The sequence below is a fragment of the Garra rufa genome, chromosome 20 (genome assembly GCF_049309525.1).
Source record: "Garra rufa chromosome 20, GarRuf1.0, whole genome shotgun sequence".
In the NCBI taxonomy this organism is placed as follows: domain Eukaryota; kingdom Metazoa; phylum Chordata; class Actinopteri; order Cypriniformes; family Cyprinidae; genus Garra; species Garra rufa.
The window spans coordinates 2738628-2758525 of NC_133380.1; the positions used below are offsets into that span (position 1 = coordinate 2738628).

General features: G+C 33.9%; 1 protein-coding gene across 1 annotated transcript; it reads right to left on the reverse strand.

Moving 5' to 3' along the window:
* Positions 1-7582: 7582 nt before the first annotated feature.
* Positions 7583-19050, reverse strand: LOC141293879 (tubulin-specific chaperone E-like). The gene is made up of 16 exons (XM_073825949.1): positions 18910-19050; positions 18741-18825; positions 17114-17290; positions 16943-17028; positions 15081-15180; positions 14880-14982; positions 14528-14604; positions 14339-14431; positions 14186-14250; positions 14041-14105; positions 13564-13716; positions 11400-11553; positions 9811-9879; positions 9667-9726; positions 9502-9593; positions 7583-8116 (listed from the first exon to the last, which is right to left on the reverse strand). The coding sequence occupies exons 1-16, from the start codon at positions 19010-19012 to the stop codon at positions 8018-8020; spliced, it is 1581 nt and encodes a 526-aa protein (XP_073682050.1). The 5' UTR covers positions 19013-19050; the 3' UTR covers positions 7583-8017.
* Positions 19051-19898: the final 848 nt, after the last annotated feature.

A 19898-nucleotide genomic window follows, 5' to 3' on the forward strand; every position in this document is an offset into this window, starting at 1 on the left:
CTTTTCACAATTCTGAATTTTTTTCATTGGAATTCTGGGTTTATGCCTTACAATTCTGAATTTTTATTTGGAATTCTGAGTTTACTTTTCACAATTCTGAATTTTTTTCATTGGAATTCTGGGTTTATGCCTTACAATTCTGAATTTTTATTTGGAATTCTGAGTTTACTTTTCACAATTCTGAATTTTTTTCATTGGAATTCTGGGTTTATGCCTTACAATTCTGAATTTTTAGTTGGAATTCTGAGTTTACTTTTCACAATTCTGAATTTTTTTCATTGGAATTCTGGGTTTATGCCTTACAATTCTGAATTTTTAGTTGGAATTCTGAGTTTACTTTTCACAATTCTGAATTTTTTTTATTGGAATTCTGGGTTTACGCCTTACAATTCTGAATTTTTAGTTGGAATTCTGAGTTTACTTTTCACAATTCTGAATTTTTTTCATTGGAATTCTGGGTTTATGCCTTACAATTCTGAATTTTTAGTTGGAATTCTGAGTTTACGTTTCGCAATTCTGACGTTTTTTATTTGAAATTCTGGGTTTACGCCTTACAATTCTGAATTTTTATTGGAATTCTGAGTTTACGCCTTACAGTTCTGACTTTTTTTATTGGAATTCCGAGTTTACGTTTCACAATTCTGACTTTTATTGGAATTCCGAGTTTACACCTTACAATTCTGAATTTTTATTTTGAATTCTGAGCTTGCGTTTTGCAATTCTGAATTCTGGGTTTATGCCTTACAATTCTGAATTTTTATTTGGAATTCTGAGTTTACGTTTCACAATTCTGAATTTTTAAATGGAATTCTATCTTTACATATCACATTTCTGAATTTTAATTGGTATTCTGAGTTTCACAATTCATTTTTCTTCTCACTATTGCAAGTTTATAGCTCAAATTCAAAGTTTATATTTGGCAATTCTAAGAAATGTTTATATTTCAGAATTGTGAGATAAAAAACAGTAACCTTTTGTTTTTAATCTATATGGCGGAAACAAGCTTCTATAGTTCTGCATATTTTCTTCTGCACATTTCTATATTTTTTATGAATAGTTTTACTTTTTGCATAAAAATTCTACATTGCATCTCTAATGTGAAACTTTTTTAAAGCATGTAAAATATGAAATATGTATAATATTATAATATTATATATAAGTTGTCTGTATTAGTGGTTAACATTTAGATTTTTAATTATGTAATGTTGATATATAATGACAGATTAATGAAATGAAACAATATTTAAACACAAATATCCATTTATAAAGCTGTTGATCATGTTAAAAGTCTGTATTGGTGCATCCCTACTTAAACCACTTGAAAATATGAAATCTGAATCCAGCTTGACAATTTAGCTGATAGTTAGATGAATAAATATGATTTTTATTAGTTGTCCTTCAGCTCTTGGGCTGCTGGGATACATTTATACTGTGTTCTGGGATGGATATTATCCACAATCTTTCTGATTTAGGCACAATATTACTTCAGTTTTATTATAACCTGATTTTCAAAATGCCAAACAAAGATTTTCTTTTTGTTTTTTGTAAATATCAAAACTATATCATCATTATGGGCTCTATATATGGTGCTCCGGGGCCGAGGGCCCGTTTCAGGTCGTTTTATGTGACGTTTACACTCAGACGGTCCATCTGGACGAGAGCCTCATATGGGAAATCACACTATTTGTTTACACACTGCATGATGGGTCGGCGGGCCGCTGTGGATACAGCTGGACAGAGGAAGGAAGAGAAAGACTGTGTTCAAATGTACAGCTGTTCAATTAAAACACATTTTTTAAGAAGTTCGAGTCTGGTGTTTTATTCCTCCAGTCACATTCTTCAGATCAGACTCACATGAAAATACTAGACAAAGGCATTTAATTTTTTTATTTAAAATGATTGGTGACACACATCATAGTGTCTCCTTAAACATGAAGAGATCAAACAACTCATTTCACGAGTTCATCCAAATTTCACAAAAAGCTTATGGATGCAATTATAAGTCAGACATTGAAGTGAGTTGCTGTTTTTGTCTCTTTTGTCTCTGATTGAACTGAATCAAATGATTCGCGAGCCCCAACCAAAGTCACGAACTGAATCAAATGATTTGCGAACCCCTACTGAAATGATTCGCTAACCCCCACCGAAGTCGCGAACTGAATCAAATGATACGCGAGCCCCAAACGAAGTCGCGAACTGAATCAAATGATTTGTGAGCCCCAACCAAAGTCACGAACTGAATCAAATGATTTGCGAACCCCTACTGAAATGATTCGCTAACCCCCACCGAAGTCGCGAACTGAATCAAATGATACGCGAGCCCCAAACGAAGTCGCGAACTGAATCAAATGATTTGTGAGCCCCAACCAAAGTCACGAACTGAATCAAATGATTTGCGAACCCCTACTGAAATGATTCGCTAACCCCCACCGAAGTCGCGAACTGAATCAAATGATACGCGAGCCCCAAACGAAGTCGCGAACTGAATCAAATGATTTGTGAGCCCCAACCAAAGTCACGAACTGAATCAAATGATTTGCGAACCCCTACTGAAATGATTCGCTAACCCCCACCGAAGTCGCAAACTGAATCAAATGATTTGTGAGCCCCAAACGAAGTCGCGAACTGAATCAAATGATTTGCGAACCCCTACTGAAATGATTCGCTAACCTCCACCGAAGTCGCGAACTGAATCAAATGATACGCGAGCCCCAAACGAAGTCGCGAACTGAATCAAATGATTTGTGAGCCCCAACCAAAGTCACGAACTGAATCAAATGATTTGCGAACCCCTACTGAAATGATTCGCTAACCCCCACCGAAGTCGCGAACTGAATCAAATGATTTGTGAGCCCCAAACGAAGTCGCGAACTGAATCAAATGATTTGCGAACCCCTACTGAAATGATTCGCTAACCCCCACCGAAGTCGCGAACTGAATCAAATGATTCGCGAGCCCCAAACGAAGTCGCGAACTGAATCAAATGATTTGTGAGCCCCAACCAAAGTCACGAACTGAATCAAATGATTTGCGAACCCCTACTGAAATGATTTGCTAACCCCCACTGAAGTCACGAACTGAATCAAATGATTTGCGAGCCCCAAACGAAGTCGCGAACTGAATCATGATTCGCGAACCCCTACTGAAATGATTTGCTAACCCCTACCAAAGTCGGCAACTGAATCAAATGATTCCAATCACCCATCGAAGACGCGAAGTGAATCAAATGATTTGCGAGCCCTAAACAAAGTCACAAACTGAATCAAAAATGATTTGCGAACGCCCAACAAAATCGCGCACTGAATCATTTGATTCAGTTCGCGACTTTGTTTGTGGCTCGCAAATAATTTCGAATCATGATTCGCGAATCCCAACCAAAGTTTCAAACTGAATCAAATTAATCAAATGATTTGCGAACACCCACCGAAGTCGTGAACTGAATCAAATGATTCGTGAGTCCCAAACAAAGTCACAAACTGAATCAAATAATTTGCGAGCCCCAAACGAAGTCGCGAACTGAATCAAATGATTTGCGAATCTTAACCAAAGCCACAAACTGAATCATGATTCGCGAACCTCTACTGAAATGATTTGCTAACCCCCATCGAAGTCGCAAACTGAATCAAATGTTTCGCGAGCCCCAACAAAAGTCACAAACTGAATCAAAAGATTTGCGAGCCCCAAACGAAGTTGCGAACTGAATCATGATTCGCGAACCCCTACTATAATGATTTGCTAACCCCCACCGAAGTCGCGAACTGAATCAAATGAAATGCGAACGCCCACCAAAATCGCGAACTGAATCAAATGATTCGCGATCACCCATCGAAGTCGCGAAGTGATTCAAATGATTTGCGAGGCTTAAATGATGTCGCAAACTGAATCAAATGATTTGTGAACGCCCACCAAAATCACGAACTGAATCATTTGATTTGCGAGCCCCAAACAAAGTCGTGAACTGAATCATGATTCGCGAATCCCAACCAAAGTTACAAACTGAATCAAATGAATTAAATGATTTGCGAACACCCACCGAAGTCGTGAATTGAATCAAATGATTAGCGAGTCCCGAACAAAGTTGCGAACTGAATCAAATGATTCGTGAATCTTAACCGAAGTTGTGAACTGAATCATGATTTGCAAACCCCTACCGAAGTCAGCAACTGAATCAAATGATTTGCGAACACACATCGAAGTCGCGAAGTGAATCAAATGATTTGCGAGCCCCAAGCGAAGCCACAAACTGTATCAAATAAATCAAATGATTTGCGAACACCCACTGAAGTCACGAACTGAATCAAATGATTTTCGAGTCCCAAACAAAGTCGCAAACTGAATCAAATGATTTGCGAACACCCACTGAAGTCACAAACTGAATCAAATGATTTTCGAGTCCCAAACAAAGTCACAAACTGAATCAAATGATTTTCGAGTCCCAAACAATGTCGCAAACTGAATCAAATGATTTGCGAACACCCACCGAAATCGCGAATTGAATCATGATTCGCGGACCCCTACCAAAGTCGGCAACTGAATCAATTGATTCATCAGTCCCCACAGAAGTCATGAACTGAATCAAATGATTTGCGATCCAATTGGAGCACTTCGGAGCTCATTTTACAACGCTATGGTTTAACAGATTTTGAGTTATTGTAATAAATGTTTGAGAAATGATTGTTGTATCTTATTGTACTCTATTTAGAGTGACAGTCAATAAAACAAAAAACAAATGGGGAAAGCACAAATCAACAGAACATCATAAAGTTAAAGAGGGTAAACCATACCATTCATCTGAACTGTGTGTTTGAAGCATTTCAGCTACCTTACATGCCTTACATGTTACCTTCTCAGGGAATATTATTACAGATGTGGCCGAACAGTGGTTTAAATACAATAGTTTGATCAAAATTATTGCTAGGGACAATTTAATAGTGTCTGGATAGTGCTAGTGGACATGAGCGTCTCTACTAATGATCTGTGTTTCCTGCTGTAGATTTTCAGATACTCAGCAGATGTTCTTCATGCAGAGCTCTAATAAGGGCTTGTCCCACACACTCGGGACTATTTGAGTTTACAAAAGCATTTGGAAACGATTCATCTGGTGCAATAATAAATCAAGCATGTAAAAGGCTGATGTTTTAAGTGTTTAAAGCCACACTATGTAACTGTTCTCCCTCAAGCGGTTGAAGCGTACAACCACAAGTAGTCCCTAACTCGCGGAGGACGATTGTTTTGGTCGTTCCGTGAGTTGTGCTTCGGCTCCGCGACGCTGTGCGGATGAATCTGATGATTAGAGGAGCAGCGCTGACCTTCATACAAATGATTGCTTTATTAGCGCCATGTTCATTAACGACATCAAAGAGAAAGAAAGAAAGACGGATATATGAAAAAATGTCTTATAAGCAGGTAAGAGTTTATATGACGCTGTTCTTTTGACTTGCTTTTAAAAACGTTACAAAAGTTGACTGAACCGAACAAAACTCGAATATTTAGCTAATTGTTGCTGCTCTAAATGAAATTATTGACGTATTTTGGGCTGTACTAAGCGTAAAAAACATTTGGAGTGCTATAGACTGCTAAAAGTTATAACAAATAAAGGAGAAGAGTGCAAAAACTGTTTGAGGAACAAAAGGTGTTTCCAGAAATCCAAGATTTCCAGAATATTGACAGCATTCGTGTTTGTTTTTAGCATTTCCGGTCAGCTAACGTTAGGTGAATTATTATTATTATTATTTTTTTTTTTTTTTTTTTTTTATTTAATACTGCTCGTACATAAGTTTTACCATCTATTAACTTCAGTTTGTCAAAATATTGTGCTGTTTTCTGCTTACTAAGTCATTCTCTGTATGATTTAGCCGCTTCCACATGTTTCGTAAGTGCAAAACATCTATAATTTGACAAAAAATAAACCACAGTAGGTGTTTTAAAGGTTGGCATTCTTACCAACAACATAAATATTTTTTTGTGAACCCAGTTATTGCAATGCAAATGTGATTATGTAAAACTTTATGTTGATTCGTGTTTTGTTACATGAACTGTCGCTTTACAACGGAAGCCTGTTTTTGCCACGGAATCTTACAATTTGGACCTTTTCTTGCAATTCTGAGAACAAAGTCATAATCTGCCTGGAGATGTAAATTCACAATTCAGAGAAAAAAAGTCAGGTATGTGAGTTTATAACTAGCAATTCTGAGAAGAAAAGTTTAAATTCTGAGATTTATAGATTTGCAATTACAAGAAAGAACTGTGAGTTTAAAAAAATATTACGGGGGGGAAACAGAATTACATAGTTTTCTTTGGAAAAAGAAGAGTATACTACAAGTATAGGCTTACAAGTAATAGTGATTTAGTGTGAGGTGAAAAATAAAAAAAAATGTTTGAAAGTCTCAATTTCGACTTGTAAAGTCATAATTTCGACTTTCTTCTCATAATCGTGACTCTATAAGTCATAAATTTGACTCTCTTAATTAGGACTTGGGTATATCATAATTTAGACTTTTTTTCTTGTAATTATGACTTGAGTACGTCATAATTTCAACATAATAGTGATTTCGTGAGAGACAAAAATGTAATAATTTATTAGAAAGTCAATTTCAACTTGTAAAGTCATAGTTTTGACTTTTTATCACATAATTATGACTTGAGTAAGTCATAATTTCAAAACAATAGTGATTTAGTTTGAGGCAAAAAAAATGTTTGAAAGTCTCAATTTCGACTTGTCATAGTTTTGACTTATTTAATAATTCCGACTTTTTAAAGTCAAAATTTAGTTTTTTTTCTCTCATAATTGCTACTGTAATTGCGAGATAAAAAGTCAAATTTATGACAATGTTTTAAATCATAATTTCGACTTTTTATCTCGTAAGTATGACTTAAGTCATAATTTCAAAACAATAGTGATTTTAGTGAGGCAAAAATTAAATGTTTTTTTTTTGAAAGTCTCAATTTCAGCTTGTAAATTCATAGTTTCGACTTTTTATTTCATAATTTTGACTTTTTAATCACATAATTATGACTTCAGTAAGTCATAATTTCGAAACAAGTGATTTAGTGTGAGGCAAAAATAATATATATTTTTTGAAAGTCTCAATTTCGACTTGTAAAGTCATAGTTTCGACTCATTTCATAATTTCGACTTTTCAAAGTCAAAATTGAGTATTTTTTCTTATTTCTATAAGTCATAATTTGCACTTTTTATCTCATAATTAGGACTTTTAAAGCCATATTTTCCACATTTTGTCTTGTTATAATGACTTATGTCATAATTATGACTTTTAAAGCAATAATAAACTACTTTTTATCTTGTTATAATGACTTTAGTATATCATTGTTTAGTGTGAGGCAAAAACAGCTTGAAAGATGGTTTTGTGGTTTATTCGGTTATTACATAAAATTTGTTCATTTTAAACATTAAAGTTAATGTACCTTTAATAAAAATGATTAAATCAAACATGCATTAAACCTGTTACTGTATTTAGCATTTAATACAATTTCATTAATTATGCCAGGAAAATTCTGGTCATGTTACCCCAAATCAATAAAGAAAAAGAAAACATTTTATTTATTTTTTTACAAAATGTTTATAATTTAAACATCACATGAAAGATCGGTTTTGCCGTATGCTGTGCTGAATTCTTGTACTTTTATTTTAGTTTGATGTGGAAAACATTGATATTAGTGTGAAATGTGAGCTGGACATTTCTTTGTGAGATTGATGTGATCTTATGGAATATTTGCTCCAGGCCCCGCAGTGAAATGAAGCGCCATCTGGTGGTGAGAGACTCATGATTCACACAGGCATTGAAGAATCCAAACTACATACAAGTTTAAGCTTTATAAAGCGAGTTTGGCAATGCCTTGTTTTCTGGAGGAATAATGTTGTGCTATAATCATGAACACAGATGTGAGATGATTTCTGTGGAGCGTTTCAGTGGTCAGTGCAGAAGCTGATGGACTCTGTCTGATCAGAGTGATGGTCAGTCTGTAAGGCTCAAATGTCCCACAATTCCCTGTGGTTTCATCCGGACCAGCGCACTAGAATTCTGTCGCCGTCCTCCACAGAGTAAAACTCCAGCGGCTTCAGATCGTTGTCGATCTCAATCTCTCTACCAGCCATCTATAGGATCAATCAATCAATGAATGAATGATTATTTTGCCTCCAGAAATTTGGAGTAGGCAGTATGCATGCCTTTCATTTCAAACAGAGTCTACAAAAAATTATATATTATATAAAAATAATAATGGAATATTAATTACAGTATATATTATAGTATTTATAAATATTTGACTATTTTCATAATTTTGACTTTATTCTTGTAATATTTCTCGTAATATTTTGACTTTATTCTTGTTATATTTTGACTATTCTCGTAAAGTCTAAATACTGCAAGAATAAAGTTGAAATATTATGGGAAATATTACAAGAATAAAATTGAAATTCCGAGAATAAAGTTAAAATATTACGAGAATAAAATCGTAATATTATGAAAATAAAATTTAAATATTACAAGAATAAAGTCAAAATATTACAAGAAATATTACAAGAATAAAGTTGAAATTCAGAGAATAAAGTCAAAATATTACCAGAATAAAATCGTAATATTACGGAAATATGAGAATAAAATTTTTATATTACGAGAATGAAGTTGAAATATTACGAGAAATATTACAAGAATAAAGTCAAAATATTACAAGAATTAAGTCAAAATATTATGAGAATTAAGTCGAAATATTACGAAAATAAAGTCTAAATATTACAAGAATAAAGTCAAAATATTATGAGAATTAAGTCGAAATATTACAAGAATAAAATCATATTAAGGAAATATTATGAGAATAAAATTGAAATATTACGAGAATAAAGTTGAAATATTACGAAAATAAAGTCGAAATTCCAAGAATAAAATTGAAATATAATGGGAATAAAATTGAAATATTACAAGAATGAAGTCGAAATATTAGGAGAATAAAATCTAAATATTATGAGAATTAAGCCCAAATATTATGAAAATAAAGTCGAAATATTACAAGAATAAAGTCAAAATATTATGAGAATTAAGACGAAATATTCCGAGAATAAAATCGAAATATAATGGGAATAAAATTGAAATATTACAAGAATGAAGTCGAAATATTAGGAGAATAAAGTCTAAATATTATGAGAATAAAGTTAAAATATAACGAGAATAAAATCATAATATCACGAGAATAAAATCGAAATATTATTGAAATAAAATTAAAATATTACAAGAATGAAGTCAAAATATTACGAGAATAAAGTTTAAATATTATGAGAATAAAATCGAAATATTACAAAAATTAAGTCGAAATATTACTAAAATAAAGACAAAATATCACAAAAATTACGAGAATAAAGTCGAAATTACGAAATGTGTATATAGACATAAACAAACAAAAAAAAGCTAATAAAAATGACAAAATGACTAAAACTAACTAAAATTAACAATCAAAACTAACTGTGTAATTGTCAGCATGGTTTACCTTTGAGCAGGTGTAGGTGAGCTTTAACTCTGTTCCTGGTAATTTAAGCAGCCGGTGTAAAAGCCCCTTCACCTTCTGAACGATCATCGAGCCTGAAAACAGCAGAAAAACACCTCAAATATCCGTCACGTTAGTCGCGTCGGTGTTTCTAGCGCACGTTTTTACCTGGCAGCTTCTTTTCTATGGGATTCCTCTCCGAATCCTCTGGACAAACAAACGTTACCGCTGAAATGAAAGAATAAAATGCTGAGAGACATTCATATGGATGGTTTTAATGGTCTGTGTTGATGTGATGATAGAAGATCATACTTAGTAATTGATTTTTTAGAGCAAATGGTTTCTGTTCTCTCAGCTCGCTCTCTTCTGGAGCGCCGTACTCTGAACGAACAAACAAACAAAGGAATCATCAGAGTGTTTTAACCAGATACAACAGCCAATGAGATATCATTAAGAGATAATCATGTGACCCTTGACCACAAAACTAGTCATAACTAGCGTAGGTTTATTTGTTGAGTCAACTTAAAATAAATTGTATTATTAACAAATAAGTGTTGTCAACTTTAGATATTTGAGTTGACTAAACTAAAAATTTGGTTGGTTAAACTTAAAAGCTGGGTTTACAATTTTAAGTTGAATCAACTCAAATATATCACTTAGTACAACACTGCAAAAAATGATTTCTTCCTTAGTATTTTTGTATAAATATCTACAAATTCTTGCATCAAAATGCATTTACCTGAGGTAAGATATTATGTCTAGTTTTCTGAATATATATTATCTACGTTTAGTTAGTTTTTCCTTAAAACAAGAAAAATATCTACCAATAGGGCAAGAAAATAATCTTGTTTAGCATTTGAATTAAGATTATTTTTCTTTCCAGATATTTTAGCTTGCTTTAGGCAAAAACTAACTATTTTTTTTTTTTTTTTTCAGAAAACAGGACAAAGTATCTAAAGTAATTTTATTTGTCAGGTAAATGCATCCTGATTCAAGAATTTTTAGATAAATTTAGATTTTTTTTGCAGTGAATTTATCATTTCAAGTTGACTGAACTTAATTTTAATGCAAACAAATTAAGGGTAACAAATTATTTTTTAGTTGACACAGCAAATAGTTTTTTTTACAGTGTACATTGTATGGGTCAACATATTACATTTTTCTTTTATGCCAATGGGGCAAGAAAAATAATCTTGTTTAGCCTTTAAATTAAGATTATTTTTCTTACCCCACTGGCAGATATTTTTGTTTGCTTTAAGCAAAAACTAACAAAATGTAGATTCAGAAAACAGGACAAAATATCTTAACTCATTGTACTGGTCAGGTAAATGCATCCTGATTCAATCATTTTTAGATAAAAAAACTAAGACTTTAAGAATTTAACATTTCAAGTTGACCGAACTTAAAATTTTAAGGCAAACAAATTAAGGGTAACAAATTATTTTAAGCTGACTCAACAAATTATTTACAGTGTACATTGTATGGGTCAACATTATCAATTTTTATTTTATGACAAAAATCATTAGAATATTAAGTAAAGATCATGTTTCATTAAGATATTTGGTAAATGTCCTACTGTAAATGTATAAATCTTACTTTCTGATTAGTAATATGCATTGCTAAGAACTTCATTTGGACAACTTTAAAGGCGATTTTCTCAATATTTACATTTTTTGCCCCTTCAGATTCCAGATTTTCAAATAGTTGTATCTCAGCCAAATATTGTCCTATCCTAACAAACCAGACATCAATTGGAAAGCTATTTATTCATCTTTTAGATGATGTATAAATCTCATTTTCAAAAAAAAATGTACCCTTATGACTGGTTTTGTGGTTCATGGTCACATATCTTAATAAGCAAATAAGCAGAATCAATGAGATTTTTCTGTGGGTGGACTCACTCTGGATGAGCGTGAGGTATCGTGGGTGGTCGCTTATGAACTCTGTGTTCGGGTGGTTCTTCTCCGGGTCATATTGACCTCCAGCCTTCAGCCACGCCAATCCGAACATTTTACAGTAATCCAGCTCCGCTCCCCTCCTCTCATCCGGCAAGATCTGACAAAAACACCACATAAAGTTTTATCCAGTCAAAGATATTTTAATGTATCTGTACAAATTTCCACCTTCAGATGGTGCTTCATGTGTCTTTTTGCTGTCAAATCTGGACTGATTTTTCTTAAGCAAATGTAAGAATGACTTTATTAATATTTCCAGATGAACACTTACTGGACTGAATCAGCTTGGCTTTACTTGATTCTCCATGAATCATTGTTTAATCTCAAATCTGATCATCAGATTAGTCCAAGACATCTCACTTCTTTTGAGGAACGTTTATTTGTTCATCTCCCAATCATCATTGCATTGCATTATATGTTTGGATCACTTACTAAAACATATTATTGGAGAGATTTCCCATATCAGCATCTGCACCAAATTGCATATTTTTGCTCAGTTTGAGTCTCTGGATAAAATGGAGCTGTTTTTTCCTCTATATTCTCAGACTATATGAACCAGAAAAGCCTGGTGGCTTAATTATGATACTCAACATAAAACACGTTTGCAAACTTTTAAAGATTTTGTCTGAAGGTTTTTGTACAATGGCGTTTTAGTGCCACTTTAATAAAAAAAATCTAAGATTACGAGGATAAATTCTAAATATTTTGAGAATAAAGTTTAAATATTTTGAGAAAAGTCAAAATAACGAGAAAGTCAAAATACTATGAAAATAAAGTCGAAATATTTTAAGAATAAAGTCGAAATTACGAGAATAACGTCGAAATATTATAAGAATAAAGTCGAAATGTTTTAAAAATAAAGCTGAAATTTACGAGAATAAAATTGAAATATTTTGAAAATAAAGTTGACATAATGAGGAAGTCAAAATACTACAAGAATAAAGTCGAAATTACGAGAATAAAGGGGAAATTACGAAAATAAAGTTGAAATATTTTGAAAATAAAGTCGACATAACGACAAAGTCAAAGTACTATGAAAATAAAGTCGAAATATTGTAAGAATAAAGTCGAATTATTACAAGAATAACGCCAAAATATTATGAGAATAAAGTCGAAATATTTCAAGAATAAAGTCTAAATTCTCAGACTATATGAACCAGAAAAGCCTGGTCGGTCAATTATGATATTCAACATAAAACACGTAAATATTAAAATAATAAAATTGAAATTACAAGAATAAAGTCAAAATATTATAAAAATAAAGTCGAAATATTTTGAGAATAAAGTCGAAATAACGAGAACATCAAAATACTACGAAAATTATTTTAAGAATAAAGTCGAAATCACGAGAATAATGTCAAATACTATGAGAATAAAGTCAATGTTTTGAGAATAAAGTCGCAATGTTTCAAGAATGAAGCTGAAAATTACGAGAATAAAGTCGAAGTTACGAAAATAAAGTTGACATAACGAGAAGGTCGAAATTCTAAGAAAGTCGAAATTACGAGAAGAAAGTCGAAATGTTTTAATAAAGTTGAAATATTTTGAAAATAAAGTCAAAATAACAAGAAAGTCAAAATACTACAAAAATAAAGTCTAAATATTTCAAGAATGAAGTAGAATTTACGAGAATAAAGTCTAAATATTTTGAGAATAAAGTCGAAATAACGAGAACATCAAAATACTACGAAAAATAAAGTCTAAATATTTTAAGAATAAAGTCGAAATCACGAGAATAACGTCAAAATATTATTAGAATAAAGTCTAAATGCTTTGAGAATAAAGCTGAAAATTACGAGAATAAAGTTGGAATTACGAGAATAAAGTCGAAATATTTTGAGAATACAGTCGACATAATGAGAAAGTCAAAATACTAAGAAAATAAAGTCGAAATATTTTGAGAATAAATTGGAAATTTACGAGAATAACGTTGAAATATGAGAATGAAGTCTAAAAATTATGAGAATAAAGTCTAAATGTTTCGAGAAAAAAGCTGAAAATTACGAGAATAAAGTTGAAATTATGAGAATAAAGTCAAAATATTTTGAGAAAACAGCTGCAATGTTTCGAGAATAAAGTCTAAATACTTCGACAATAAAGACAAAATAACCTGTCTCATGTCGAGTAGCTCCAGTCGGCTCAATCGTGCGATGATGATCTGTCGTGCCGTTTCCAGGTTCTTCTCTTTCTGCTGGAGCGGGTTCCTCCTACAGGACAGATGAAGCAGAGACGGCAGCTTCTCCAGTTCGTTCACCACACGCCACTGCACACACACACACACACACACACACACACACACACACACACACAGATATCAGTTTATTATCATCAACTAAAACCATTACAAATCATGTTCATTACTCAACAAAACTAAACATTAAAAAAATCAGCTTAAACTTATTTTTTGTTTGTTGCCAAACTCTTGTTTAGTAGTTTAAGTACTTAAGTAACTTAAAAAAAAAAATCAAATAAAATTAACTATATAGACATTTTAAAAAGCAAAAACTAATAAAAATGACAAAAAACTAAAATGTTAATTAATTCAAATTTTTATAGTATTTTAATTGTACTAAAATAACTGATTTACCTCTGAAATGTTGTTGTTGTCTAGTAACAGTGTCTTCAATGCAGGAAACGAAGTCGTCTGGTTGCCTTCACAGCATGAAAACATTATTTGTTTTGCTTTTATGCATGTACACACATTATAAATGTAAATATGGACACTTTGGTACCTGGTGAAGCATCACTGAACTGAATGACAGATAAACCAGTGCTGGACAGATTCAACTTCTCCAACCTGAGGATTCAAGCATTATTTCACAGTTATGATGTTATTACACAAGATGATTTGCATCTTCATTGGCATTAATTGTTTTAATTCTTACCAAGGTAAATGTGAGATTTCCAGCACTGTCTCCTGGTTTATCTGGTTATTGGATAAATCTAGAACTTTTAAAGCCTGTAGCACATTTTCTGGTCTGGAAAAAAAAAAGAAAAAAAAAAAAGCGTCATTTGGTTTTTGTGATATTAGGAATATTTTTGCTCTTTGATGTGAACGTGTTTCAGTGTCGTACCGCAGTAATTCTGTGATGTCGTTGTCCGCAAGATAAAGTTCCTCTAACTGCTGCCACATGGGGGCATAATGGAGAACCTGACAAACACAGACAAGATATTACAATTAAAAATTAATTGATTAAATATTACATTATTATTTAAATATTTCAAAACATCACTGTGTTTATTATATTTCTGATGAAATAAATGCATCCTTGATGGGCAGAAGAGACGATTTCTATTTTAATGTTTTCAAAACATCTCCAAAACTTTTGACCAGTAGTGTATGTCTAAGTATATGTACTATTAAATGTATTTCAGTACACCAGAAAATGAGAACAAACCAAAACAGTATATAAACATATATCTCACCTGAGTCCAGGTAAGTGCACAGCTGTTGAGTGACAGCACCCTCAAACGGGAGAAGGCGGGGCTTAAATGGCTTGGATCACTGGAGATACTCAATCTGTTGTGACTACACAGAGATTTGGAAACTCAAACCAGAGATTTAACCATAAGTGAGAATAAAATGATGGAAAATCTACAGTATAAGGAAACTATAGGTGGCCTCACCTGAGCTGCAGCACCTGCAGAGACTCCAGCTGCTCGGTAATCGCTGCCAGCACCTCCCAGGAGCTCAGCAGGTTTCCAGAAAGATCCAGAGACTCAGCCACTGAGAGATACAGTTAAAGAAGCTTCACATACTCTTGTTCCTGTCTGAGAACATGAATGATGTAGTCGGAATACCGCGAGAATAAAGTCGGAATACTGTGAGATAAAGTGGAAACACTACAAGAATAGAGTCGAAATACCACGAGAATCAAGTCGGAATACTACAAGAATAAGGTCGGAATACTGCGAGAATAAGGTCTGAAAACTGCGTGAATGAAGTCGGAATACTGGGAGAATAAGGTCGGAATACTGGGAGAATAAGGTCGGAATACTGCGAGAATGAAGTCGGAATACTGGGAGAATAAGGTCGGAATACTGGGAGAATGAAGTCGGAATACTGCGAGAATGAGGTCGGAATACTGGGAGAATGAAGTCGGAATACTGGGAGAATATGGTCAAAATACTTTGAGAATAAAGTTGGAATACTGCGAGAATGAAGTCGGAATACTGGGAGAATAAGGTCAGAATACTGGGAGAATAAGGTCGGAATACTGGGAGAATGAAGTCGGAATACTGCGAGAATAAGGTCGGAATACTGTGATAATAGTCAAAATATTTTGAGAATAAAGTGCAAATACTACAAGAATAAAGTGCAAATACTGCAAGAATAAAGTCGGAATACTGCGAGAACAAGGTCTGAAAACTGCGAGAATGAAGTCGGAATACTGCGAGAATGAAGTCGGAATACTGGGAGAATAAGGTCGGAATACTGGGAGAATAAGGTCGGAATACTGGGAGAATGAAGTCGGAATACTGGGAGAATGAAGTCGGAATACTGCGAGAATAAGGTCAGAATACTGGGATAATAGTCAAAATATTTTGAGAATAAAGTGCAAATACTACAAGAATAAAGTCGGAATACTGCGAGAATAAGGTCTGAAAACTGCGAGAATGAAGTCGGAATACTGCGAGAATGAAGTCGGAATACTGCGAGAATAAGGTCGGAATACTGGGAGAATAAGGTCGGAATACTGGGAGAATGAAGTCGGAATACTGCAAGAATGAAGTCGGAATACTGCGAGAATAAGGTCGGAATACTGGGAGAATAAGGTCTGAAAACTGCGAGAATGAAGTCGGAATACTGCGAGAATGAAGTCGGAATACTGCGAGAATGAAGTCGGAATACTGCGAGAATAAGGTCGGAATACTGGGAGAATGAGGTCGGAATACTGGGAGAATGAAGTCGGAATACTGGGAGAATGAAGTCGGAATACTGCGAGAATAAGGTCAGAATACTGCGAGAATGAAGTCGGAATACTGGGAGAATGAAGTCGGAATACTGGGAGAATGAAGTCGGAATACTGCGAGAATAAGGTCGGAATACTGGGAGAATAAGGTCGGAATACTGGGAGAATGAAGTCGGAATACTGGGAGAATGAAGTCGGAATACTGCGAGAATAAGGTCAGAATACTGCGAGAATGAAGTCGGAATACTGGGAGAATGAAGTCGGAATACTGGGAGAATGAAGTCGGAATACTGCGAGAATAAGGTCAGAATACTGCGAGAATGAAGTCGGAATACTGCGAGAATAAGGTCGGAATACTGGGATAATAGTCAAAATATTTTGAGAATAAAGTGCAAATACTACAAGAATAAAGTCGAAACACTGAGCATCAAGTTTTGAATATTTATTTGAATACTGTTGTGTCCGAGCAGCTGCATCATCTTAGAGGAAAAGTCAGTTTTACTCCGTTAAAGAAGCTTCACATATTCTTGTTCCTGTCTGAGAACATGAATGATGTACAGTACTTTTGAAGGATACAAGGTGTGGTGTTTCTGATCTCATTCTCTAAACCCGGACCAGAGACCTCACATCTCCTCAGACCGACTTCTGTCAAGGTCTCCAGCCTTTGAGAACACAAAAAGCATACATTTTGCATTTTGAAAAACATGTCAAACACAACGGATCAGCAAGCGTTCAGTAAAAGTTCACCTCTGTTTCTGTTTGAAGTCCTCAAAGCCGACCATCATCACGGTTTTGCTGGAGATCTTAATCTCTTCTCCTATAACCTCCTGTAGTTCCACCTGATAGCGCTGCTGCAGAGCCGTCACGTAATCCACACCAAAACTAGCCTTTTTGGGCCGTACGAACGAGCCACCCGTCGGGTGTCTGATGAAGGACAAAAACAAGCTTTGTTAAAGGAGTATCTGTATATGTTTGTTCTGGAAGTGAACTAATGTACTCATCTTGTAATCCACGATGTTCATGCCTTTCTTTCTTCAGTCGTAAGGAAATTGTTTTTTGAGGAAAACATTTTAGGATTTCTCTCCATATAGTGGACTTCTATTGTGCCCCGAGTTTGAACTTCCAAAATGTAGTTTAAATGTGGCTTCAAAGGACTCTAAACGATCCCAGCTGAGGAAGAAGGGATCATTTAGAGTCCTTTGAAGCTGCATTTAAACTGCATTTTGGAAGTTCAAACTCTGGGCACAATAGAAGTCCACTATATGGAGAACAATCCTGAAATGTTTTCCTCAAAAAACAATTTCCTTACGACTGAAGAAAGACATGAACATCTTGGATGACAAGGGGCTGAGTACATTATCTGTAAATTTTTGTTCTGGAAGCGAACTTCTCCTTTAATGTTTACATTAGGGATGCGCCGAAATGAAAATTCTTGGCCGAAGCAGAACAAAATGAAACACTGGGCCGAAGGCCGATTACGGAACACTGTTTTCATATTTTCCCCCATGTATTTTGCCATTTTATTTTAAATTAAATAGCCAATATTTGCTTTTTACAGTTTTGTCTTGCTTTTCAAAGAAAAAAATCAATTACAAAACAACATTTTAAAAATATTTACTTAACACTGAACATTTTTAACATTCTAGTAGACATTATAGCTAGTAAATAAGTTAGTAAAATGATATTCTTTGGCCATTTTTAAGAGCCCCTCCTTGAATCAGGCATGTGTTTTTAATGTACAAATAAATGCAGCCTTGCTGAGCAAAGGAGAACGTTAGAATACATGTATTAATAGAGCTGTTGTAATAATCATCATTACTTTTGTCTTACTATTTCTTTTTATTTTTTTGCAGAACAAGAGTAAAATGACAACACTAACATTTATGAATGCTGACTTTTATTTTGACGTAAACGCACAAGAAGAGCTCAGTCCTACTGTTTGCTGGCAGCAGCAGATTTGTGAATGATTGTCATCTTTGGTCTTTGAACCCTGGCTAAGGAGCTGCTGTCAGAATAAACACAATTGGTGCGTGTATTAGACAACAGAACGTTCTGTAGTTTGACTAATGGATGATTTCAGTCATCATACAGTAACCTTTCTCTTCTCATGGAAGACATGCGATGTGACACTAAACAGTCTCTCGCTATCGCAGCTTGGAATGATTTTTGCATCTTTCTCTGACAGTTTTAAATGCTTCCACACTGACCACATGTTTGCTGCATTAGTGCACCTCTATTTGATCACGTCACGTCATTGTTCAGTATAATTTATTCTGCCTTTTCGCTTATTCAAATAATCTCGGTTGCCAAACATTCAGTGCATCCCTAGTTTACAACATTGACTGTAATGATTTAGTCACTGATTGATGAGCACCTGCAGGTGAAGTATCGCACTCCTTCGTGACTTCCGTCGTGTTTTCCTCTGTCTGGATTGTCCCACTCCACTCCCAACCACAAACCTGTGGGAACAGAAGACCGATGAACATCTGACTGATGATGAAGAGAACTCAAGCTCATATGAAGCTGAATGAACAGAGACAGACCTGCGGTGGGAGGAACCGGACCCACATAATGGACTGTTCCTCTCTCTCCTTCACAGCTCACTCGTCTGCCCACAGCATCTTCTGACACCTCTGGAGTCTTCATCAGACGATGATGATGATGATGATGATGATCTATATCAATCACTGAGTGAACATCAGATCAAAGTATTGAAAATCATTTTTTTGAAGCAGAAATGCAACATACACTGCTGTTCAAAAGTTTGGGGTCAGTAAGATTTTAATGTTTTTTTTTTCTTTAAGATTTTAAAGTCTCTTCTGCTCATCAAGGCTGTGTTTATTTGATCAAAAATACAGAAAAATCTGTAATATTGTGAAATATTATTGCAGTTTAAAATATCTGTTTTCTATGTGAATGTCTGTTAAATTGTAATTTATTCCTGTGATGCAAAGCTGAATTTTCAGAATCATACTCCAGTCTTTAGCATCACATGATCCTTCAGAAATCATCCTAATATACTGATTTATTATTAGTGTTAAAAGCAGTTGTGCTGCCTTTTCTTGGAACATCTAATACTTTTTTCAGGATTCTTTAATAAATATAAAGTTATAAAGAACAGCATTTATTTAAAAAAAATATTTTGTAACAAAATAAAACGCCATTTAAAAGTTTAGGGTCAGTAATTTTTTTAAGAAATTAATATTTTTATTCACTAAGGATGTTAAATTGTTAAAAAGAAATAGCAAAGACTTGTTTTTTTTTTTTTTTAGAAATTGTTTTTATTTTAAATGAATGCCGTTCTTTTTAACTTTTTGTTTATCAAAGAATCCTGAAAAAAGAATTGCAGGTTTCAAAAAAACTTTAACCAGCGCAACTGTTTCCAACATTGATAATAAAAGTAAAAAATCAGAATATTAGAATGATTTCTGAAAGATCACTGAAGACTGGAGAAATGATGCTGATAAAAATAGCTTTTCATCACAGGAATACATTTCTAAGATTTTAAAATATACACTACCAGTCAAAAGTT